The sequence below is a fragment of the Asterias rubens genome, chromosome 12 (assembly GCF_902459465.1).
Source record: "Asterias rubens chromosome 12, eAstRub1.3, whole genome shotgun sequence".
NCBI lineage: Eukaryota > Metazoa > Echinodermata > Asteroidea > Forcipulatida > Asteriidae > Asterias > Asterias rubens.
The window spans coordinates 6,156,704-6,175,939 of NC_047073.1; the positions used below are offsets into that span (position 1 = coordinate 6,156,704).

The 19,236-nt window shown below is 42.6% G+C and overlaps 2 protein-coding genes across 4 annotated transcripts; both read left to right on the forward strand.

Annotated features, from left to right (window-relative positions):
* Positions 1-4,287: 4,287 nt before the first annotated feature.
* Positions 4,288-18,009, forward strand: LOC117298007 (kelch-like protein 30). 3 transcript variants are annotated; one of them, XM_033781220.1, is made up of 3 exons: positions 4,288-4,418; positions 12,931-13,733; positions 16,001-18,009. In XM_033781220.1, exons 2-3 carry the CDS (start codon positions 12,965-12,967, stop codon positions 17,065-17,067), a joined length of 1,836 nt encoding a protein of 611 aa, XP_033637111.1. In that variant the 5' UTR covers positions 4,288-4,418; positions 12,931-12,964; the 3' UTR covers positions 17,068-18,009. The 3 variants fall into 3 exon arrangements, with proteins under 3 accessions (XP_033637111.1, XP_033637113.1, XP_033637112.1); XM_033781222.1 differs by lacking the exon at positions 4,288-4,418 and adding an exon at positions 4,569-4,641; XM_033781221.1 differs by lacking the exon at positions 4,288-4,418 and adding an exon at positions 11,805-11,862.
* LOC117297709 lies at positions 5,553-11,405 on the forward strand. Its single transcript, XM_033780859.1, has 3 exons — positions 5,553-6,514; positions 7,220-7,647; positions 7,807-11,405. Exons 1-3 carry the CDS (start codon positions 5,553-5,555, stop codon positions 11,403-11,405), a joined length of 4,989 nt encoding a protein of 1,662 aa, XP_033636750.1.
* Positions 18,010-19,236: the final 1,227 nt, after the last annotated feature.

The window sequence follows — 19,236 nt, forward strand, 5'->3', positions numbered from 1 at the left end:
GCCAAGCATTGTAGTTCAAACTGGCCACAAATTCTCAAGTTTAGAGTCATCACTTTAAATAGTTTTCAAAAGATTTGTGTTGTTTTCAAGTGCCCTTGAATTACTCTAGAAACTTGTAGAAATTACAAAATTCCTCATTATACTATAATTTTTAGAGTGCCCCTTATTACCAAGGAGGAAATGAATTGGTACCCTTGCCCTTTGCAAAAAAGGAGCATACATGCCTGAATATTTATAAGCTAAAGCCATTATAAGAGACTATGGAGAATGGTTCACTAAAGAATAGAGGCTGAGCCACCCATGTGAATAGGTCATAAAAACATGAAAGGAATGAAAGCCTGGGCATGCAAAAAGCTTGGTTGAAAGAGCTTGCTGGGTATTAGTTGACAAAGCTTTTCACAAGAAGCCATTCACAGGTCTGTCATAAACTCCAAATGGCATAAAGGAATAACCCTCTAAGTACTTGAGTTGGTAAATAGGTAGAGCAATAAAAATCAGCCACAATACCATTCTTGGAAAAAAGCACCGACTCTTGAGCAATGAATTGAATAGAACATCAATTACTAATTATCAAAGTAGAGATTATAGTTATACACCATATCTACCTTGTTTAAGCCAAGAGACTATGGCAAAACTCTAAAAAAAAATTAAAAAAAACCTGCCTACCACTATGCTATGTCACTGTGATTTTCTTCAAGATGCCTAAGATTATTGGAATGTCACACAATAGTCAGATAGTAATCATTTTTAAAAGGTACATACCATTTCGATACGCAATGACTTTCGTCAACAAACAATCCACAGCATCTGTTTTTGACCAGCAACAGTAGTTCCTTCCCTTTGCTTGATCAAAGACTCTCTGGACTTGCAAACAGGATCGAGTACTTGGGCGATTGTTCCAAAACATGATCTGGTATATCCGAAGTAATATCAGCAGCCTCCAGACCGAGTTTGCTTACTCGGTCTAACCATGGCGGAATACATTCCTCCATGGTCTAACTGATCTACAGCCAGAGCCTTAAGCGGCAAGACGACAACAACCAATGATTTCTCGTCAGCGCCGATGTCGTCGTTATCATGGTTATCGTTTCCACCAACAACAACTTTCAAAAAGTCCACAATAACTGTGGAAGCTTGGAAGATCAAGCTTTTTCCAAACCCCATTGGTAAATTGATAAATATATCATTACCCTGGGCGAAGAGCGTTAACTTGTTGGCTCTTAAACTTATCAAGACTTAACTTTCTTGCAGCAAAATCGATAGCTTCGTCTCTACTCTACCAAACGCCACTTTATACTTTGAGGGCTAGAGGTTATAGGGCCCCCACGCACAAATGCACCGTCGAAGATTTTCCATGCGCGACGCTTTTGTTGTCGTCGTTGAATTGTACAAGTAGATGCCATGCCAAGCTGTTCCCACCAAAGACGTACAGATACCAGACTGATGCCGATACTGCTACGTCAGAGTTATGCAGGCCAAGCGCAGCGGCATGGTTGGAATGTGCTCGGAATTTCCCGAGCGATTTGTACACGGACCAAGACGTTTCTCCGGGGGAGCGGTGAGTGAACTAAGTCACGTGAGTCGGTGCGGATTGAGTCGGTGCGGGCGCTGTTGGTAAATTGGCCGCGGTGTGCGTGAAAAGGGAAACGAGAAACGTCTTGCACCAAGACTATATATTGCTCTATGGTGATACCATGGAGGAAGATGATTGTACACGTATTATGGCTGCAATTCATATAGCTCTATGCTGCAACTCTATGGCTGCAATAACCTAAAAGTAAAATACACAATGTGTGGCCTACACTACGTTCGCGAACGAACGCCACTCACGTCATAGCAATTCTCTGAACTTTGCAAAAAAACACTAGATTTGAGTTTCAAACTTTAATAATTCACAGTTGACTGCGGCTGTTTTGGCAGTGCATCAACCTTGGCTCCATCATCAGTGTGATATGCCTGCAAACAGCTCTTATTTCGGGAAGTCCCATGATGGGGTTTTCGCTCAAATGGCTCTGCTAGGCCTCCATGCTGCCGTAAGCAAAAAACCAACGCTTGCGGAAGCAGGGAATTCTGTGCTTACCTCAAGAGTATTTCACAAGTTGTGGGGGGATTTTGGCTTGCGCGCAAGTGCCTGCTCCACGTCAGCACTGGCAGCCCATAATTTCAACTGCTTTACCGCAAGGGTAGAAATCGACGCTTGGAAGCAGGGAATTCTTTGTTTCTTTCCAGCGTTTTACGGGTTTTCCCAGCGTTTTACGGGTTAGCGAGGGATTTTGTACTCGACTTTAGCATTCTACGCTTACACAGCTAGCGCAGAAATTTGGCGCTTGCTTGCATATTAGCGGAGAATAAGGATCCTAAGCGCAGAATTTGGCGGTAAGCAGAGTCATCAAAGAGAAATTGTATCTCGACAGTGTTCTGTGCCAAATTTCATAGCTCTGCTTACCGCCAAATTCTGCGCTTAGGATTGTGAAGTATCCCCGATATGTGAGATGGAAATAAGTCACCAATAATTATGAGAGGAATCACCAAAGTGTAGAATAATAGATTTGCCTTAACGATAACTGTTTTATTGCTCAACAACTTTAACTCGTGAACTGCAATAACTATGTGTCTGCATTACATGTGCATTAAAACAAGAAATTTCTTCACTAGCTTTGTAAGCATAGAATTCCTCGTAACATGGAGTAGGCATGCGCACAAGCCAAAATCCCCTGTTAAACCGAGAAATACACTTGACGTAAGCGAAGAATTTTCTTTTTCGCATGCGTAAATTCTTTGTTTACGGTAAGCAGAGCCAATAAAATTGGGCCCTATAATTGCACGACAAGCGCAAAATTTCTGTGCTAGCTGTGTAAGCTTAGAATACTTAAGTTGAGTACCAAAATCCCTTGCTAACCTGTAAAACGCTTGACAGAAACAAAGAATTCCTTGTGTAAGCTTCGATTCTTTGCCCTTGCGGTAAGCAGCTGAAATTATGGGCTGCCAGTGCTGACGTGGAGCACGCATGCGCACAAGCCAAAATCCCCCCCTCCCCACTATCTTATGAAATACTCTTGACGTAAGCACAGAATTCCTTGCTTCCGCAAGCATTGATTTTTTGCTTACGGCAAGGCATGGAGGTAGCAGAGCCATTTGAGCGAAAACCCCATCTGGGGACTTCCTAGACTTGTGGACAAGTCGTTAAATCGGCCCCACGTGCTGAGATAGTGCTCCCCCGACAACACTGCTCTCGCGCGAACTCACTGCTCTCGCGCGAACTGATGGCTCCCCGATTTTGACTCGAACTCACTGCTCTCGCGCGAACTGATGGCTCCCCGATTTTGACTCGGAGTCAAAATCGGGGAGCCATCAGTTCGCGCGAGAGCAGTGAGTTCGCGCGAGAGCAGTGTTGTCGGGGGAGCACTATCTCAGCACGTGGGGCCGATTTAACGACTAGTCCACAAGTCTAGGGACTTCCCGAAATAAGAGCTGTTTGCAGGCATATCACACTGGTGATGGAGCCAAGGTTGATGCACTAAAAACAGCCGCAGTCAACTGTGAATTATTAAAGTTTGAAATCTTTGCAAAGTTCAGATAATTGCTATGACTACGAGTGGCGTTCATTCGCGTACGTAGTGTAGGCTATGCATAGTGTAGGCTACACAGTGTGTATTACTATTAAATTAGGCTATTGCAGCATAGAGCCATGTTATTATGTATTGCAGCCATAATAAATATGTTACCACCATAGAGCAATATACAGCGCACACATGGTACACGTGGTTGTGTAGCTGAATTCCCACTGCCTGATGAATAATTCAGCGTCAAGTGCGTGGCAGCCAATGGGAGCGTGTATGCAAACCTATTGCCTTTACCATCCTTGAAAGATCGAATGCAAACGACCGTAATGTCCTTCACTTGTTCCATGACATGTGTGGTATCGATATAAACCATAGAGCTATTTTATGATTAGCCTTTATAGTGTGTCAAACCAGACGACCTCGGCAGGCAGAGTGACGTACTAAATATTCGTGTTTGTTGCACCGACCTACTTCTAGGCTCCGTTTTTAGACAATTGGTGCAAGATATGCGAAGAGATTTCCTATGGTAGAATGCAAATCGTTATGTCCTTCACATGTTCCATGACATGTGTGGTATCGATATAAACCATACAGCTATTGTATGATTAGCCTTTAGTAGATGTCGGTTGGTCAAACCAGACGACCTCAGCTCGGCAGGCAGAGTGACGTACTAAATATTCGTGTTTGTTGCACCGACCTACTTCTAGGCTCCGTTTTTAGGTATCAAATAGTGAACCACAAGGGGAACCTGTCCTTGTATTATATACCTGATTCAGGTATATAATTTATAAAATAAGCATATAATCCGAATAGACATAGAGCCGTCGTCCAGTGCTAGTGCAGTATAGTATAGTGGTAAGTAAACTTGATCAAGTTTTGAGGTTGGTTAGTGTTTTAGGTTTTATGGGTTTCGTTCGTCCGCTATCGTCTCTCCCGTAACGATAGATAGAGACGATAGTGGACGAAACCGAAATAGTTCGGGAGTAGGAGTATTGTGACCCCATATTCGATCTTTTCCTCATTCCAGTGTATTGACCATTGGCATCCACTACCTACCTACGTACAGGACAGCTTGTTTGTAATTTCAAACTTCCCCGTCTTCCTTACCACCACTGCCTACCTTGTTGCCTGTTGGGATTTAATGTTCATAAATAATATAAAAATGGCTCTCTTTTAATTTTTACATGTCATTGCTTGTTCGTTTGTTTGTTTGTGTCACTGCAGCAGTTTGTGCAGTGAGTTTCGCTTATTCATGTGTATTACCTTTAAGTTGTATTTAATATGTACCCATTTTGCAGTGCATGACCTTTAAGCCAAGTAGCCTAGTGACAGTGCATTAAGGTCATCCTGTGTATGCTAATGAGGTCAACGTCCCCCACAGCCCCACACAGAGTACATGTGTGTGTTATGTTACATGCAGCCCATGCAGCCCATGCTTGCCCCATCCCACAGCATTCCATTGTGCATCCTTTTACATTACATGTGGTTGTTTTTAACATGATAGTTCCAGCTTTTCAGAAGTATTTCTCAAGTTCTCTATAATTTCATCCAGTGTAGAAAGCCCAATTCGGTAAGCATATTTTTCTCTTTATATTCTGCAACAGTTTGACTTACAGTTTACAAGGCAAAATCAGAGTTTTTAGACAAAGTTTTGCAGTCTGTTTCAACACTTTATTATGATCTTGTTCTTGACAAAGTTTACATTTGTACACATTTCTATTGTTAAATGCCAGTTCATGTATTTCCATGTATCTTATTATTGTTTATGTTTGGCATTAAATTACAGATTGTATCTTGACCATTGCAACACAAGCTTCAGTTTGACAAGTGTCTTCATTTGCTTCAGTTACGTTGTTTGGTTATGAATACTCAATCCTTTGGACTGTAGAGACCTTAAAAGTATGACGAAACTCCTTGGTGTTTAAGTAAATGCCAAGGCAGCCACAATACAATCGAACATTACTACCTGAGTGGATAACTAGTTACATCATGTCACAGTCACGTTCAAATGACTCATCATCGGAGGTGTGTTTTCCGAAACAATCAAGTGCAAAGTCAATCAGATCATCACGATCACATGGAAGTTCCCGTACACAATCAACATCAGCCTCGGCTAGGTCTGCAAAGATGGAGCTCGCTAGACAGGAAGCCGAACTCAAAGTTAAGCTTGAATTCGCAGAAAAAGAAAAGTTTCTGAAGCTTCGTGAGCTGGAAGAAGAAAAGCAGTTTGAAGTGGAGAAAATAGAGCGTGAGTTGAGGAGGGAGAAATTTGAAATGGAGAGGCAACTGGCAGAGAACCGTGCTGCTGCAGATGTTTTCACTCAATTTGAAGAAGCTGCATCTTGCCGATCTGAGCTTATTGATGTGCCGGTTGATACCAGTCATAATCTGAGGAAGTTCCTCGACGCAGAGAATGCTGACCCCGTTCCTGCAAGTGAAAGCCCAGCACCAGTTCCGAACATTTCACTGAACCCCTTTGCAGAGCCCTTCGACACGATTCAACAATTCCCTAATCATGATGCGACGTTAGTCACCAACAGCTCACCAATCCAACATCACACTCCACAGGATGGGTGGACCAAGATAGCCTCGTCACTTGAGAGAGTAATTACCCAGCTAGCTGAGAAGAGTATCCAGCAAGGTGAAGTAAACAAGCGACTTGCGGTCTCAAGCCAACTTCCAAAAATTAATGTTCCTGTGTTCGTGGGAGAGCCACTTCACTATCCACTATGGCAGAACGCCTTCAACGCCCTCATCGACTCAAAGCCACTAGACGTGGACACCAAGCTAAATTATTTGAACCAGTACGTAGCGGGAAAACCGAGACAAGTCGTCGAGCACTACATGCTGATTGGAACCGAGGAGGCGTATCAAAAGGCTAGAGATGTGCTTGCCGATAGATATGGCAACACAAGTGTCATCAGTTGTGCTTTCACGACAAAGTTGGAGAAGTGGAGCAGGATACCCCCAAGAGATGCCGTGGCTTTGAGAGACTTCTCAGATTTCCTGGACAAGGTCAGTGCCGCTAGACTTACGATACCGAGCCTTGGTATTTTGGATTTTCCCAAAGAAAACGCCAAACTTGTTGAGAAGTTGCCCCATCATCTGGACTCCAAGTGGAGAGACAGTATCGAAAGGTGGAGGTTTAAAGAAGGACCAGGTACCTACCCCCCATTCTCGGAGTTTGCTTCCTTCGTCCGTAGAGCAGCTGATCGAGCTAACATGCCAGAGCTCGAGGCCATCACAAGGAGCAAGGACCCCCCCAAGTCGACTAGCCAGACCAGTCCCCCCAGCAGACCATCAAAGGGTCAGAGTGCTAAGTCTTTCTCCACGACAACAACCGATAACGAACGTCCCTCTAGTAAGCCATCCAAGAATGCTGCAGGCCCATGTGTGTTTTGTGATGGAGATCATCACATTGAGAAATGCAAATCATTCAGGAGGAAACACTACAAGGACAGAAAGACGTTCTTCTTCCAGAGACGGTTATGTATGGGCTGTGCGTCCAGTGATGAGCATCAAGTTAGAGAGTGTAAGGACCGACGTAAATGTGAAACATGTTCTGGTAGTCACTTGACCAGTCTCCATCGCAACGACACGAGACAACAGCCGGTGAAATCTCAAGATGAGGAAGCGAAGGTCGCTAAGGACGAAAGTACGTCACATTGCACAAAAGTTTGTGCCAGTCCCCATCAGAATGGTGAAGGTGACCACTGCATGATCATCCCGGTGATAGTTCGAACCAAGAACAACCCAAGTAAAGAGTCCATAGAGTACGCAGTTCTTGATGATCAGTCCAATAGCTGTTTCGTGAGCGAGAGTCTTTGTGATCGTCTTGATGTTCAAGGGCCAGAGACTCAGCTTCTTCTGACGACGATGCAAGAGCGAAACGCATGCATCACAAGCAACCGAATCCTCGGTTTAGAAGTTCTTGACATCGCCAGAGAACATGCTGTTGACCTCCCTGTCTGTTTCAAGCGTGACGAAATCCCTGCCAAATGTTCCCAAATTCCTAAGCCTGATGTAGTCATGCAGTGGCGCCATCTTGAGCCTATAGCCCAGAAACTGATGCCGTATGATCCAAGTATGAAGATTTCCCTGCTGATAGGCAGCAACTGCCCCAGAGGAGAGGAAGACCCGTATGGTCAGAAATCACTTTTAGACTGGGGTGTAATTGGTCAGATGTGTAGATCTCCTCGAGTAAAAGATGATGCTGTCTGAAACAAGATGTTCTCGGCTGAAGCTTACCCTCACTTTGTGTATGGCACAAAAGTCAAAGAAGTGTTTGATGCTGAGAAAGTTCTGCGAGTACTGGAGTCAGATTTCCAGATGAGCACCAAACACAAGCCATACTCAGTGGAAGATGCGAACTTCATTAGAATTCTCGAGACTGGAATCACAAAGAAACCGGATGGCCACTACGAGATGCCTCTACCCCTGAAACAACATGTGTCCCTTCCCTACAACAGAGCGCTAGCTGAGAAACGATGGCAGCAGCTAACAGCAAGATTCAAGAAACGACCGAAGTTCTTTGACGATTACTGTGTTTTCATGAAGGACGTCATTCAAAATTGTGCTGAGCAAGTCCCTACTGAACGTCTTGAGGTTCGAGACGGCAAGGTGAACTACGTTCCTCATACAGGTGTGTACCACCCTAAGAAACCAGACAAAATCCGTGTAGTTTTTGATTGTTCTGCTCAGTATAAGGGAGTTTCCCTCAATGACCACTTGATGCAAGGTCCTGACTTGATGAACGGCTTGGTGGGCATCTTGTGTAGATTCCGCCAGGAAGAAGTAGCCATCATGACTGACATCAAAGGAATGTTCCATCAGTTCTTCGTATCCGAAGATAATCGAGATCTCCTTCGATTCCTGTGGTGGAAAGATGGTGACCCAAATAACAAGGTTGTAGACTACCGGATGAAAGTTCATCTGTTTGGTGCAGTCAGTTCCCCTGGTTGTGCAAACTTTGGTCTCAAGCGAGCAGCCGATGATGGTGAAGAAGAGTTTGGGAAGCAGTCTGCCAACTTCATCAGAAACGACTTCTATGTTGACGACGGCCTGAAGTCAGTAGCCACAGTGAAGGAAGCAATCGACCTGATCCAAGCCAGCAAAAGTCTATGTGCAAGTGCAGGGTTGAAGCTGCACAAAATTCTGTCCAATAAGAAGGAAGTGCTTGAATCTGTTCCCGCTGATGAAAGAACAACTGGAGTTAAAGATCTTGATCTTCATGTAGATCCACTCCCTCTAGAGCGAGTACTTGGAGTCACATGGTGCGTTGAAAGCGATACTTTCCAGTTTCGTATAGAATTACGAGATCGCCCCTTCACTCGTCGTGGTATTCTTTCGGCAGTCAGCTCGATCTACGACCCCAATGGCTATGTAGCACCCGTGACATTGAAGGGTAAGCAGATTCTTCAGCAGATGTGCCGTGATAAGCTTGGATGGGATAACCCAATCCCAGAGAGTCTTCGTCCGCAGTGGGAGAAATGGCGTCTTGAGTGTGTTCACCTTGAACACTTGAAGATACAACGATCCTTCAAGCCAGAAAACTTTGGTAGTATCATGGATGCCGAACTTCATCACTTCTCCGATGCTAGCGAGGAAGGATACGGCCAATGTTCCTATCTCCGTCTTGTGAATGAAACTGGAAACGTTCATTGCTCCTTCGTCATGGGAAAAGCAAGGGTGACCCCACTGAAGCATGTGACCATCCCAAGACTGGAATTGGCTGCAGCAACCATGTCTGCAAAAACAAGTGAGTTTTTACGAGCCGAGCTTTCTTATCAGAACATGAAGGAGTTCTTCTGGACTGATAGCAAAATTGTTCTGGGATATGTGACCAATGAATCCAAGAGGTTCCACGTGTATGTTTCAAACCGTGTACAGCAAATTCGCAACGCAACCGACCCAAGTTCCTGGCAGTACGTTGACACACAATGCAATCCTGCCGATGAAGCTTCCCGTGGTTTGACTGCTGAACAGTTGGTGAATAAATCTAGTTGGTTGACTGGACTGGAGTTTCTTCATCAAGGCGGTGCCCACAAAAGCCCACAAGTAGAAATGCCAAAGCTCGATGAGACAGATCCCGAGGTGAAGAAAGCTGTAGTCTACGCGACCCATGTTTTGGATGCAAACAACAAGTTCCCTGACCATTTTGAGAAGTCACGATTTGATCGGTTCTCCAGTTGGCATCGTGCAAAGAAGGCTGTTGCTATATGTCTGAAGTTCAAGACGAGGCTTCACCAAAGAAATCCCCAAGGTTTGTCTAAGGTGGTTGACATTCATCCATCACCGAGAGTAATCATCCAGGTGTCTGAGATGAAGAAAGCAGAGATAGAAATTCTCAAAAAAGTCCAGTATGAGCACTTCAAGAATGAAGTTGAAATTCTCCAACAGCTCGGAACAAGAGGAGAGTTCACAACGAGAGAGTTAGCTCGGAAACGTAACCAGAGTCTCAAAGCGACTAGTTCTCTCTTCAGACTTGACCCATTCCTTGACGATGCTGGTTTGATTCGAGTAGGTGGACGGATTGAAAGAGCCAATGTGTCATCAGAGTTGAAACATCCAGTCATCTTGCCTCGCAAAGATCACATCACTGAGTTAGTGATAAGGCATCACCATGAGAAAGTGCATCACATGGATAGATGTACTACACACAACGAGATGCGCCAGAGAGGGTACTGGGTAATCGGCGGATCAGCAGCAGTTTCAAGCTACATCGCTTCATGTGTAACATGTCGAAAGCTCCGTAGACCTCTGCAGAAGCAGAAAATGGCTGAGTTACCAGAGGACCGACTTCAACCTGCGCCCCCGTTTTCGTACTGTGCTGTGGACTATTTTGGTCCATTCTACATCAGGGAGAGACGAAGCGAAGTGAAACGCTGGGGTGCACTGTTTACCTGTATGGCGTCCCGAAGTGTCCATCTAGAAACAGCGAATTCCCTTACTGCTAGCTCCTTCATCAACGCCCTGAGTAGATTTCAAAGCCGAAGAGGGCCCATCCGTCAGTTGCGCTGTGATCAAGGAACTACCTTCGTTGGTGCCCGTAATGAATTGAAGGATGCACTAGCAGACATGGACCAAAACAGAGTAAGAGAGTACCTCCTGGAGTCTGACTGTGAATGGATCCCCTTCAAAATGAACACTCCGCACTCGAGCCACATGGGTGGTGTATGGGAGCGGCAGATAGGCACGGTACGTAGTATACTTTCATCTCTTTTCCTGAAGTCTGGAAGTCAGCTGGACGATGAAGCCTTCCGAACCCTTATGACCGAGATAGAATGCATCATTAACTCAAGGCCTCTCACGACTGTCAATCTGTGTTCTCCAGACGCCCCCGAACCGCTAACTCCAAATCACTTGCTAACCATGAAGCCCAAGGTTGTACTGCCCCCGCCGGGAAGATTCCAGAAGGAAGACGTGTACTCGCACAAGTGGTGGAAAAGAGTACAGTATCTGGCTAACGAGTTCTGGGTGAGATGGAGGAAAGAGTTTTTGCACAACCTACAGGAACGCAAGAAGTGGACCAAGCCCGAGCGGAACATCCAGAAAGGAGACGTTGTCATATCCAAGGAGACCGACACAACCCGTAACCAGTGGCCCCTTGCTCGAGTGATCGATACTTATCCTAGTAAAGACGACAAGGTGAGGACCGTCAAGCTGTTGATGGCAGATGGTGAACGAGACAGCCAGGGAAGGCGTAAGCGCCCTCCATCTATCCTCGATAGACCAATACACAAGTTGGTACTCTTGGTTCCTACCCAGGACAAATGTCTACTTCAGAAGACCAGAGACGTCCCCGACGAAGAGCCAACATGGACCACTACCTTGACTAAGTGAACTGTTTACCGTAAGATTGATTGATAAGCCATGGCTTAAAAATTCCTTACTGATGCTGCGCTAAGTGTATAACTGATGCTGCGCACAGTTGAGGAGCCATGTCACTGCAGCAGTTTGTGCAGTGAGTTTCGCTTATTCATGTGTATTACCTTTAAGTTGTATTTAATATGTACCCATTTTGCAGTGCATGACCTTCAAGCCAAGTAGCCTAGTGACAGTGCATTAAGGTCATCCTGTGTATGCTAATGAGGTCAACGTCCCCCACAGACCCACACAGAGTACATGTGTGTGTTATGTTACATGCAGCCCATGCAGCCCATGCTTGCCCCATCCCACAGCATTCCATTGTGCAGCCCTTTTACATTACATGTGGTTGTTTTTAACATGATAGTTCCAGCTTTTCAGAAGTATTTCACAAGTTCTCTATAATTTCATCCAGTGTAGAAAGCCCAATTCGGTAAGCATATTTTTCTCTTTATATTCTGCAACAGTTTGACTTACAGTTTACAAGGCAAAATCAGAGTTTTTAGACAAAGTTTTGCAGTCTGTTTCAACACTTTATTATGATCTTGTTCTTGACAAAGTTTACATTTGTACACATTTCTATTGTTAAATGCCAGTTCATGTATTTCCATGTATCTTATTATTGTTTATGTTTGGCATTAAATTACAGATTGTATCTTGACCATTGCAACACAAGCTTCAGTTTGACAAGTGTCTTCATTTGCTTCAGTTACGTTGTTTGGTTATGAATACTCAATCCTTTGGACTGTAGAGACCTTAAAAGTATGACGAAACTCCTTGGTGTTTAAGTAAATGCCAAGGCAGCCACAGTTTGTTTGTGTGTTTGTTTGTTTATTTGTTAATTTGTTGGGGTGTCTGTTGGCTTGTTTGTTGATTTGTTGATTTGTTTGGTTGTTTGTTTGTTTGTTTGCTTGCTTGTTTTGATGTTCGGCTGGGTCTTTGTTGTGGATTTTTGGTTGGTCTCAGTTGGGTTTGTTAGTTAAGTGTGCTTGTTAAAATTTATTGTCTTTGTTTTATCTAATTTTAGTTCTCATAAATTTGTAATTTTTCTTGTGTATAAATATTCTCCTGTCCTCTTAAAAAATTATATAAAAAGGTAAATCTGTATTTTAATTCAGTCCTTGGACTGCGACAATTACATGTTTTTTTTTACAATAAACCAGTTATATTATAATAATAAAACACGATGTTCATTTATTTGTAAAGAACAGGCCAACAAGGTGGGCTGACAAATTATTCAAGGGAAACAGTTTCAGAAAATTTCGCATGTTAGGGCCTACACAGTTTCCGTACTAAGTCCCCATACACTGTGTTTTTAAAACAAAATTATGTGCCAATCCTGTTAATTTCCCTGGTTGCCTCCCAGATGAAACTGTCTTGTTCCGCTACTGGTAATATTATCATAAAGTTTGTAAACATGTTGTTGTGTTGTTTTTTTTTTCTTTTATGTGTGGTTGTTTTGGTATAATGACTTGACAAGTTTCTTGTGTCTTCGTTTCAGGTTTTTGACATTGGACGTCTCAACAATTACAAAGATGTCCAGTAAAGCTTCATGCGATCAAAGCCTAGGTGTTGTCAATTCCATGCCTGACGCTCTGCATCAAGACTCATCTGCCAATCGTATACATCACAATGCCCATCCTGCTATACTCTTGGAGGGGTTGAACACACTACGCAATGAGGAGAGCTTAACGGATATATCCCTTGTGACTGAGGATGGGCAACAGATTGCCTGTCACCGTGTGGTTCTTGCTGCTTCTATCCCCTACTTCAAGGCCATGTTTACCAGCGGCATGCAAGAGACCAAATCCCAGCAAGTTCGCATGCAAGGTATCGCTGGGTCTACTCTGAGGTTAATTGTTAACTACTGCTACACAGGCTCCTTCATTATCACAGAAAATAACGTGGAAGAAGTTGCAAATGCTTCAAACATACTTCAGTTTGAGTCACTAGAGGAAGAATGTGCCCGATTCTTGGGTAGTCGTCTCAACGCCACAAATAGTCTGGAAACAGAAATGGTTGGTCAGCGGCTCTTTAATCGGCAGCTGAGTTCACAAGCTCATGACTATTCGGTTGGGAACTTTACCGATGTGACTTTCTCTCAGGAGTTCTTGGAGTTTTCCGAGGAGCAGGTAGATGACTTCATCTCAGAGAATCTATACATAGATTTGGAAGAGGAGGTGTACTATGCCGTCATGAGATGGGTTAAGCATGACTGGGAGAACCGCAACAGTTACCTCTCAACCTTGTTTACGAAAGTCTTTTTTGAACTGATGGACAACAACTTCTTGCTGGAAATTGCAGGTAAAAAAGTGTAGATTTCTTTCATTTACAGCACCAAAATTCAAACTTGAATGTGAATAAAGAGTTTAAAGTCACCTGGAAGTGGTATTTTTTCAAAATAAAGCTTTTGTCACTAATATATGTGTTTTGATGAGTTGAATGTGAATAAACAGTTAACTAAGGTTTTAAAAAATCAGTTCTTATGTTATTTACAAATTTAAGAGTAGACCCCGACCCGAGAGGGCGCTGTTCGTGACGTCAATCGAGGCAGACTTTGCCTGTAAACACAATTGCAAAGTACATGTACGGACCAAGTCGTGAGTTTGTACGTTTAAAAAAAAATTTGTTTTTTTCCGGCAATGCCGACCAGGTGTATTGCTGCTGAATGCAGAAAAACACTTTTTGAAATGTACCAACTCACGACTTGGACGTACATGTACTTTGCACGTGTGTTTACTATACGCATTGCAGGCAAAGTCTGCCTTGAACGATGTCACAAAAGGGGTAGGCGGAGTCAGCCCCAAAAACAACTTTATATATTTTTTAAACATATAAATCACAAACAATTACTAAAAAAATTGTTTTATTGTTCGTAAGCATATACTCTTATGCTTGAAAGAAAAAAAATTATATTTCCAGGTGACTTTAAAAACTCTTTATATATTCACATTAAAATTGACTTATTGCTGTTTGTAAAAAAAACCATTCATCAAATATATACGTTGCATGAAGGAAGTTGAAGGAACCTGAGTGCGTTCACATTCACTTTACAATTTGAAATCAAGCTGGTCACCAGAAGCTGACGGGGAATTGCGTTCATGCTGGCCGGGGCTTGGCAGTCAATACTCCAGTATAAATTTACAATTTTCTCATAGAGTGCCCTTTACCAAGGAAAAAGGTGCTCTTGCAGTTTCTAGACCGAAACATATAGGGCTGCATGCCTCAACAATTCATTGTTGTGGCTGACTGTGAGTGTGGGTTCAAGGCCTGGTGTTGACACAATATGTGTCTATTTTTAGCAAAATACTTCATGGGTGGTTATGCAGTGAACATGTACATGAAGGCCTGATGTTGTGTTATGCACATTGGAGAGCTTAGACAGAGCAGCACTGATTGGTCCCCGTGTTTTCATAGCAACATGCGCTTGTGATGCTCTGTATGGTTCTTACAAACATGTGCATTGTGTATTAATATTTATTCATAAATACCTCAGACAGTTTGGCTATTCCTATTTGTGGAGAGCGCGTCACGTGGGTGTGTATAAACCTTTGTTTATGTCCATCTAAAGGGTTGAAACATGGGCATGACACGCGAGCTTGCACCTGTGCTTATAAGACAGTTCATTCATTCCTATTGGTCGAGGAGAAACGGCTGAAACAGTTGTGCCACATCACGCAATACGCGCGACGTGCACAGCATTCCCTTATTGAGTTGTTTACCCGATCGGGCCGAGGGCCTTACCATTTCATAGCTGGAGGGGTGTTGTGTTGAAAGAAATCATTGAACAATTTAAATTTTTGCATTTATTTTTCTTGTTGACCAAAAAGTGTTAATGTTTTTTGACCGAAAAGGTATGAATGGGAATCAAAGTGAGTTGGTTCGGTTTTCAACTAGTGGATAAACCAGCCGAGGCCTGGTTCTTGGTAATTACCTCGACTTCATCTCGGTAAAATTATCAATTATCGTTGGGTTTAAACCACTAGTTGAAAACCTCTTCACCACACATTAATTCCCTTAGCATGAGCCCATTCAGATGCTTTGTTGTTTTAAGTGCTAGGTGTACATGTCATGTCGGGCTATTACGATCACCTGCATGGCATTTGGTCAGTAACTGTACATCACAGGACATCTGTACATCACCTCACAGTTTGTTTTTTGTTTGTTTAGATGACTTTCTCAGTAAGGGAACTTGGCAAACCTCCCCCCCAAAAAAGGATCAACACCAAGTTGGCAATCAGCCAATCTCTCTAACGATCATTGGTTTTTAACGTTAATGTTCATGAATTGCACAAATCAAGAAATTTTGATTCATTATAAAGTAGACGACAATACTTAATTCTGGTCAATGTGAAATCAACAGTTACATACATGTAGCTTGGTAGGATTTGAACCCACGATCTGTAGTCTAACCAATGTACCACGGTGACCATGTAACATAAAATGATTTCACATTGTCCCTCTTTCTCTGTCAACTGCTAGGCGATACGAAATTATAGGGTTGAACTTCCTTATTGCTTTTAATTTATATTAAAGGATAATTCTTCATCTTCTTGTACTTTTCTTTGTAGCACAAGAGGCCTTACTGCATGTACGAGAAGCGGAAGATTGCTTAAAGATCGTTAAGAAAGCACTTTCATTTCACAAGGCACACGCTGACTCAATGTTTCTACCAAACAGCCAATCCCACCTGTCCGCTAAAGTTCACACAATGAGGAATTTTTCAGAAGTCATGATTCTCATCGGAGAGTTCCGAAATCAAGCTGAGGGTCTGAATCCAAAATCCAGCAATCTTCTTCTGTACAACCCTAAGAGTTGTAAATGGGAGGAGTTACCCCAGTCCCCTTTTGACGGTAGTTGGGAATTCTCCACATCAGCCACAAACATCAATAATGATGTTTTGGTATTGACCAGTCGCCATCGAGCGTGGCTGTACATAACTTGCGAGAAGAAGTGGTCATTGTTGACCAATCGAATGGAACACCGTAACGGTGAATGTCTGGTGACTCATGAGAACCAGGCTTTTGTCCTTGGTGGTATGACGCCGGTTGCAGGTACCGTTATGACCAGCGTTCAGTATTTTCAAGCAGTCACTAAGCAGTGGTTAGATGTTTCACCTATGATCAGCGGTCTAACTCGCACCTCTGCGGTAGACTGTCTGGATAAGATCTATATTATAGGAAGCACCGGATCGCGTTTGATCTCCGAGATGTTCTGTTACTCCTTTCACTCCGATGAATGGGTCAAATGTTTGCCGCTGTCGCAGCGATTAATCAACCCAAAGATGGTTGCTGTTAAGGGTTGCTTGTATGTCCTGGGTCATCTGGATGACTTCACCATGGCTATGCTCAAATATGATGTCATTGCCGCAACGTGGAGTAACACAGAGGCTCCATTAGTGGCAAGGAAGGGTGCCTCGGTCAGCGTTTGCAACAACAAAATCTACCTCTTTGGCGGCAAGGTGGAGAGTAACGATTACCAACAGGCATACGAGTTTACGATCGAGTGTTACAACCCGGAAACTGAAATTTGGAGTATCCATGATACATCGCCTTGGTTACTGAATGGAGAGCAGACGGTCACCGTATTAAACCCTTCGTTCCCGCCTGCGTTACATTTTGGCCCCAAGAAACACTGAATGTTTCAGGCATGACACTTAACAGCTGAAAAGCTGATGTCCTCTTCTTTTTTGGAAGTACAAAGAAAATCAAATATTGTACACAGCTTGTTTGACAAGATTTGTGTAAAAATAATTACTGAATATACATGATAATGTAAAAAAAAACCTTAATTTGTGTGTATTTTCATTTTATTTTTACTTTTTTACAATACAAAAATCTCCAAATTACTTGTCACTAATAACTGTTTGTCAGATGGATAAATTAGGAATAAAATAAATAAAAAAAACTGGATGTATGATTCAATGGCACGTTTTCCCTTAACAAACTTTAGTCTGCAAAGTTCCCACCCAAATGTGTTGTCTTTTACCCAAGGAACATTAATGCATATATTCATATCCTGTTTTATAGTGATTTACAGTACTTTACAGACCTTGTCAGTACATTGTATTCAGCGCTGGTTGATACCAGCATTAGAGCAAGGAAACTAGGTTGAAAGCAAAGGGAGAAAAGTGGGTCTCAACCATGAATTTATGGTGTACTCGTTTCTGTTTCTACAAATATCTTAGTTCAAAGCAACAGTACGGAATTGGTTTTTGCTAACAAAACTTTTAAAAACATACGTACATTGTACATTCTAATCCATGAATCTACACTTTCTTGTCCATTCTCCTTATCGTATTAAAATCTCTTATTTCTCATTTTCACCACTTCCTATAGAAGTGTTTGTTTTTTTGGCAACTGGTACGTGTATATTCAGACACACCTACATGTATGTTCCAAAAACCCTATGTTCATTCATTCACTCATTCATTTATTAGAAATCACATGGCAACCAAACGCTTAATTGATTGATAATTGTTAGCATAAAAACTAACTTGGAAACAAGCAACATGGAGAGGTGTTGGTAGTATAAAACATTGTAGGACGGCTCCATCTGAAGCAACGTAGTTTGTGAGAAAGAATTAATTTTCCATGAATTTGATTTTAAGACCTCAAAATTAGATTTTGAGGTCTCAAAACCAAGCATCTACCCGGTAAAAACACACAACTTTGATTTTGTACAAGGGTGTTTTATTTTTCCATTAGGCCTATTGTTTCACAACTTCGAGTTCAATTTTTCACAGGTCTTTATTTTGTGCATTTGTTGAGATACACCAAGTGAGAAGCCTGGTCTTTGACAATTCGCAAAGGTGTCCAGTACCTTTACATGTTACATGTAGGGTTGGGGGTAAGGGTTATGTATGGTAATGGTTAGGGTTAGGGTTATGTATGGTAATGGTTAGGGTTAGGGTTATGTATGGTAATGGTTAGGGTTAGGGTTATGTATGGTAATGGTCAGGGTTAGGGTTATGTATGGTAATGGTTAGGGTTAGGGTTAGGGTTAGGGTTAGGGTTATGTATGGTAATGGTCAGGGTTAGGGTTAGGGTTATGTATGGTAATGGTTAGGGTTAGGGTTATGTATGGTAATGGTCAGGGTTAGGGTTAGGGTTATGTATGGTAATAGTTAGGGTTAGGGTTATGTATGGTAATGGTCAGGGTTAGGGTTAGGGTTATGTATGGTAATGGTTAGGGTTAGGGTTATGTATGGTAATGGTCAGGGTTAGGGTTAGGGTTATGTATGGTAATGGTTAGGGTTAGAGTTATGTATGGTAATGGTCAGGGTTAGGGTTAGGGTTATGTATGGTAATGGTTAGGGTTAGGGTTATGTATGGTAATGGTCAGGGTTAGGGTTAGGGTTAGGGTTATGTATGGTAATGGTCAGGGTTAGTATAAGGTTAGAAGAATATTTAAAAGCAGTGGACACTATTGGTAGTTGTCAAAGACTAGCCTTCACAGTTAGTGTATCTCAACATAAGCATATAAAATAACAAACCTGTGAAAATTTGAGCTCAATCGGTCATCGAACTTGCGAGATAATAACGAAAGAAAAAAACACCCTTGTCACACGAAGTTGTGTGTGTTTAGATGGTTGATTTCGAGACCTCAAGTTCTAAATCTGAGGTCTCGAAATCAACTTCGTGGAAAATTACGTCTTTCTCTAAAACTATGGCACTTCAGAGGGAGCCGTTTTTTACAATGTTTTACAAACCATCAACCTCTCCCCATTACTCGTCACCAAGAAAGGTTTTACGCTAATAATTATTTTGAGTAATTACCAATAGTGTCCACTGCCTTTAATTGGGGG

What these genes read in the sequence shown, in the direction of transcription:
- LOC117298007 (XM_033781220.1), top strand. Translation starts at nt 12,965, where the DNA reads ATGTCCAGTAAAGCTTCATGCGATCAAAGCCTAGGTGTTGTCAATTCC. An exon ending in CTTCTTGCTGGAAATTGCAG is followed by an intron (nt 13,734 to 16,000) that starts GTAAAAAAGTGT and finishes TTTTCTTTGTAG; the next exon opens with CACAAGAGGCCTTACTGCAT.
- LOC117297709 (XM_033780859.1), top strand. Translation starts at nt 5,553, where the DNA reads ATGTCACAGTCACGTTCAAATGACTCATCATCGGAGGTGTGTTTTCCG. An exon ending in TTCACGACAAAGTTGGAGAA is followed by an intron (nt 6,515 to 7,219) that starts GTGGAGCAGGAT and finishes TAAGGACGAAAG; the next exon opens with TACGTCACATTGCACAAAAG. An exon ending in ACTGATGCCGTATGATCCAA is followed by an intron (nt 7,648 to 7,806) that starts GTATGAAGATTT and finishes TCTCGGCTGAAG; the next exon opens with CTTACCCTCACTTTGTGTAT.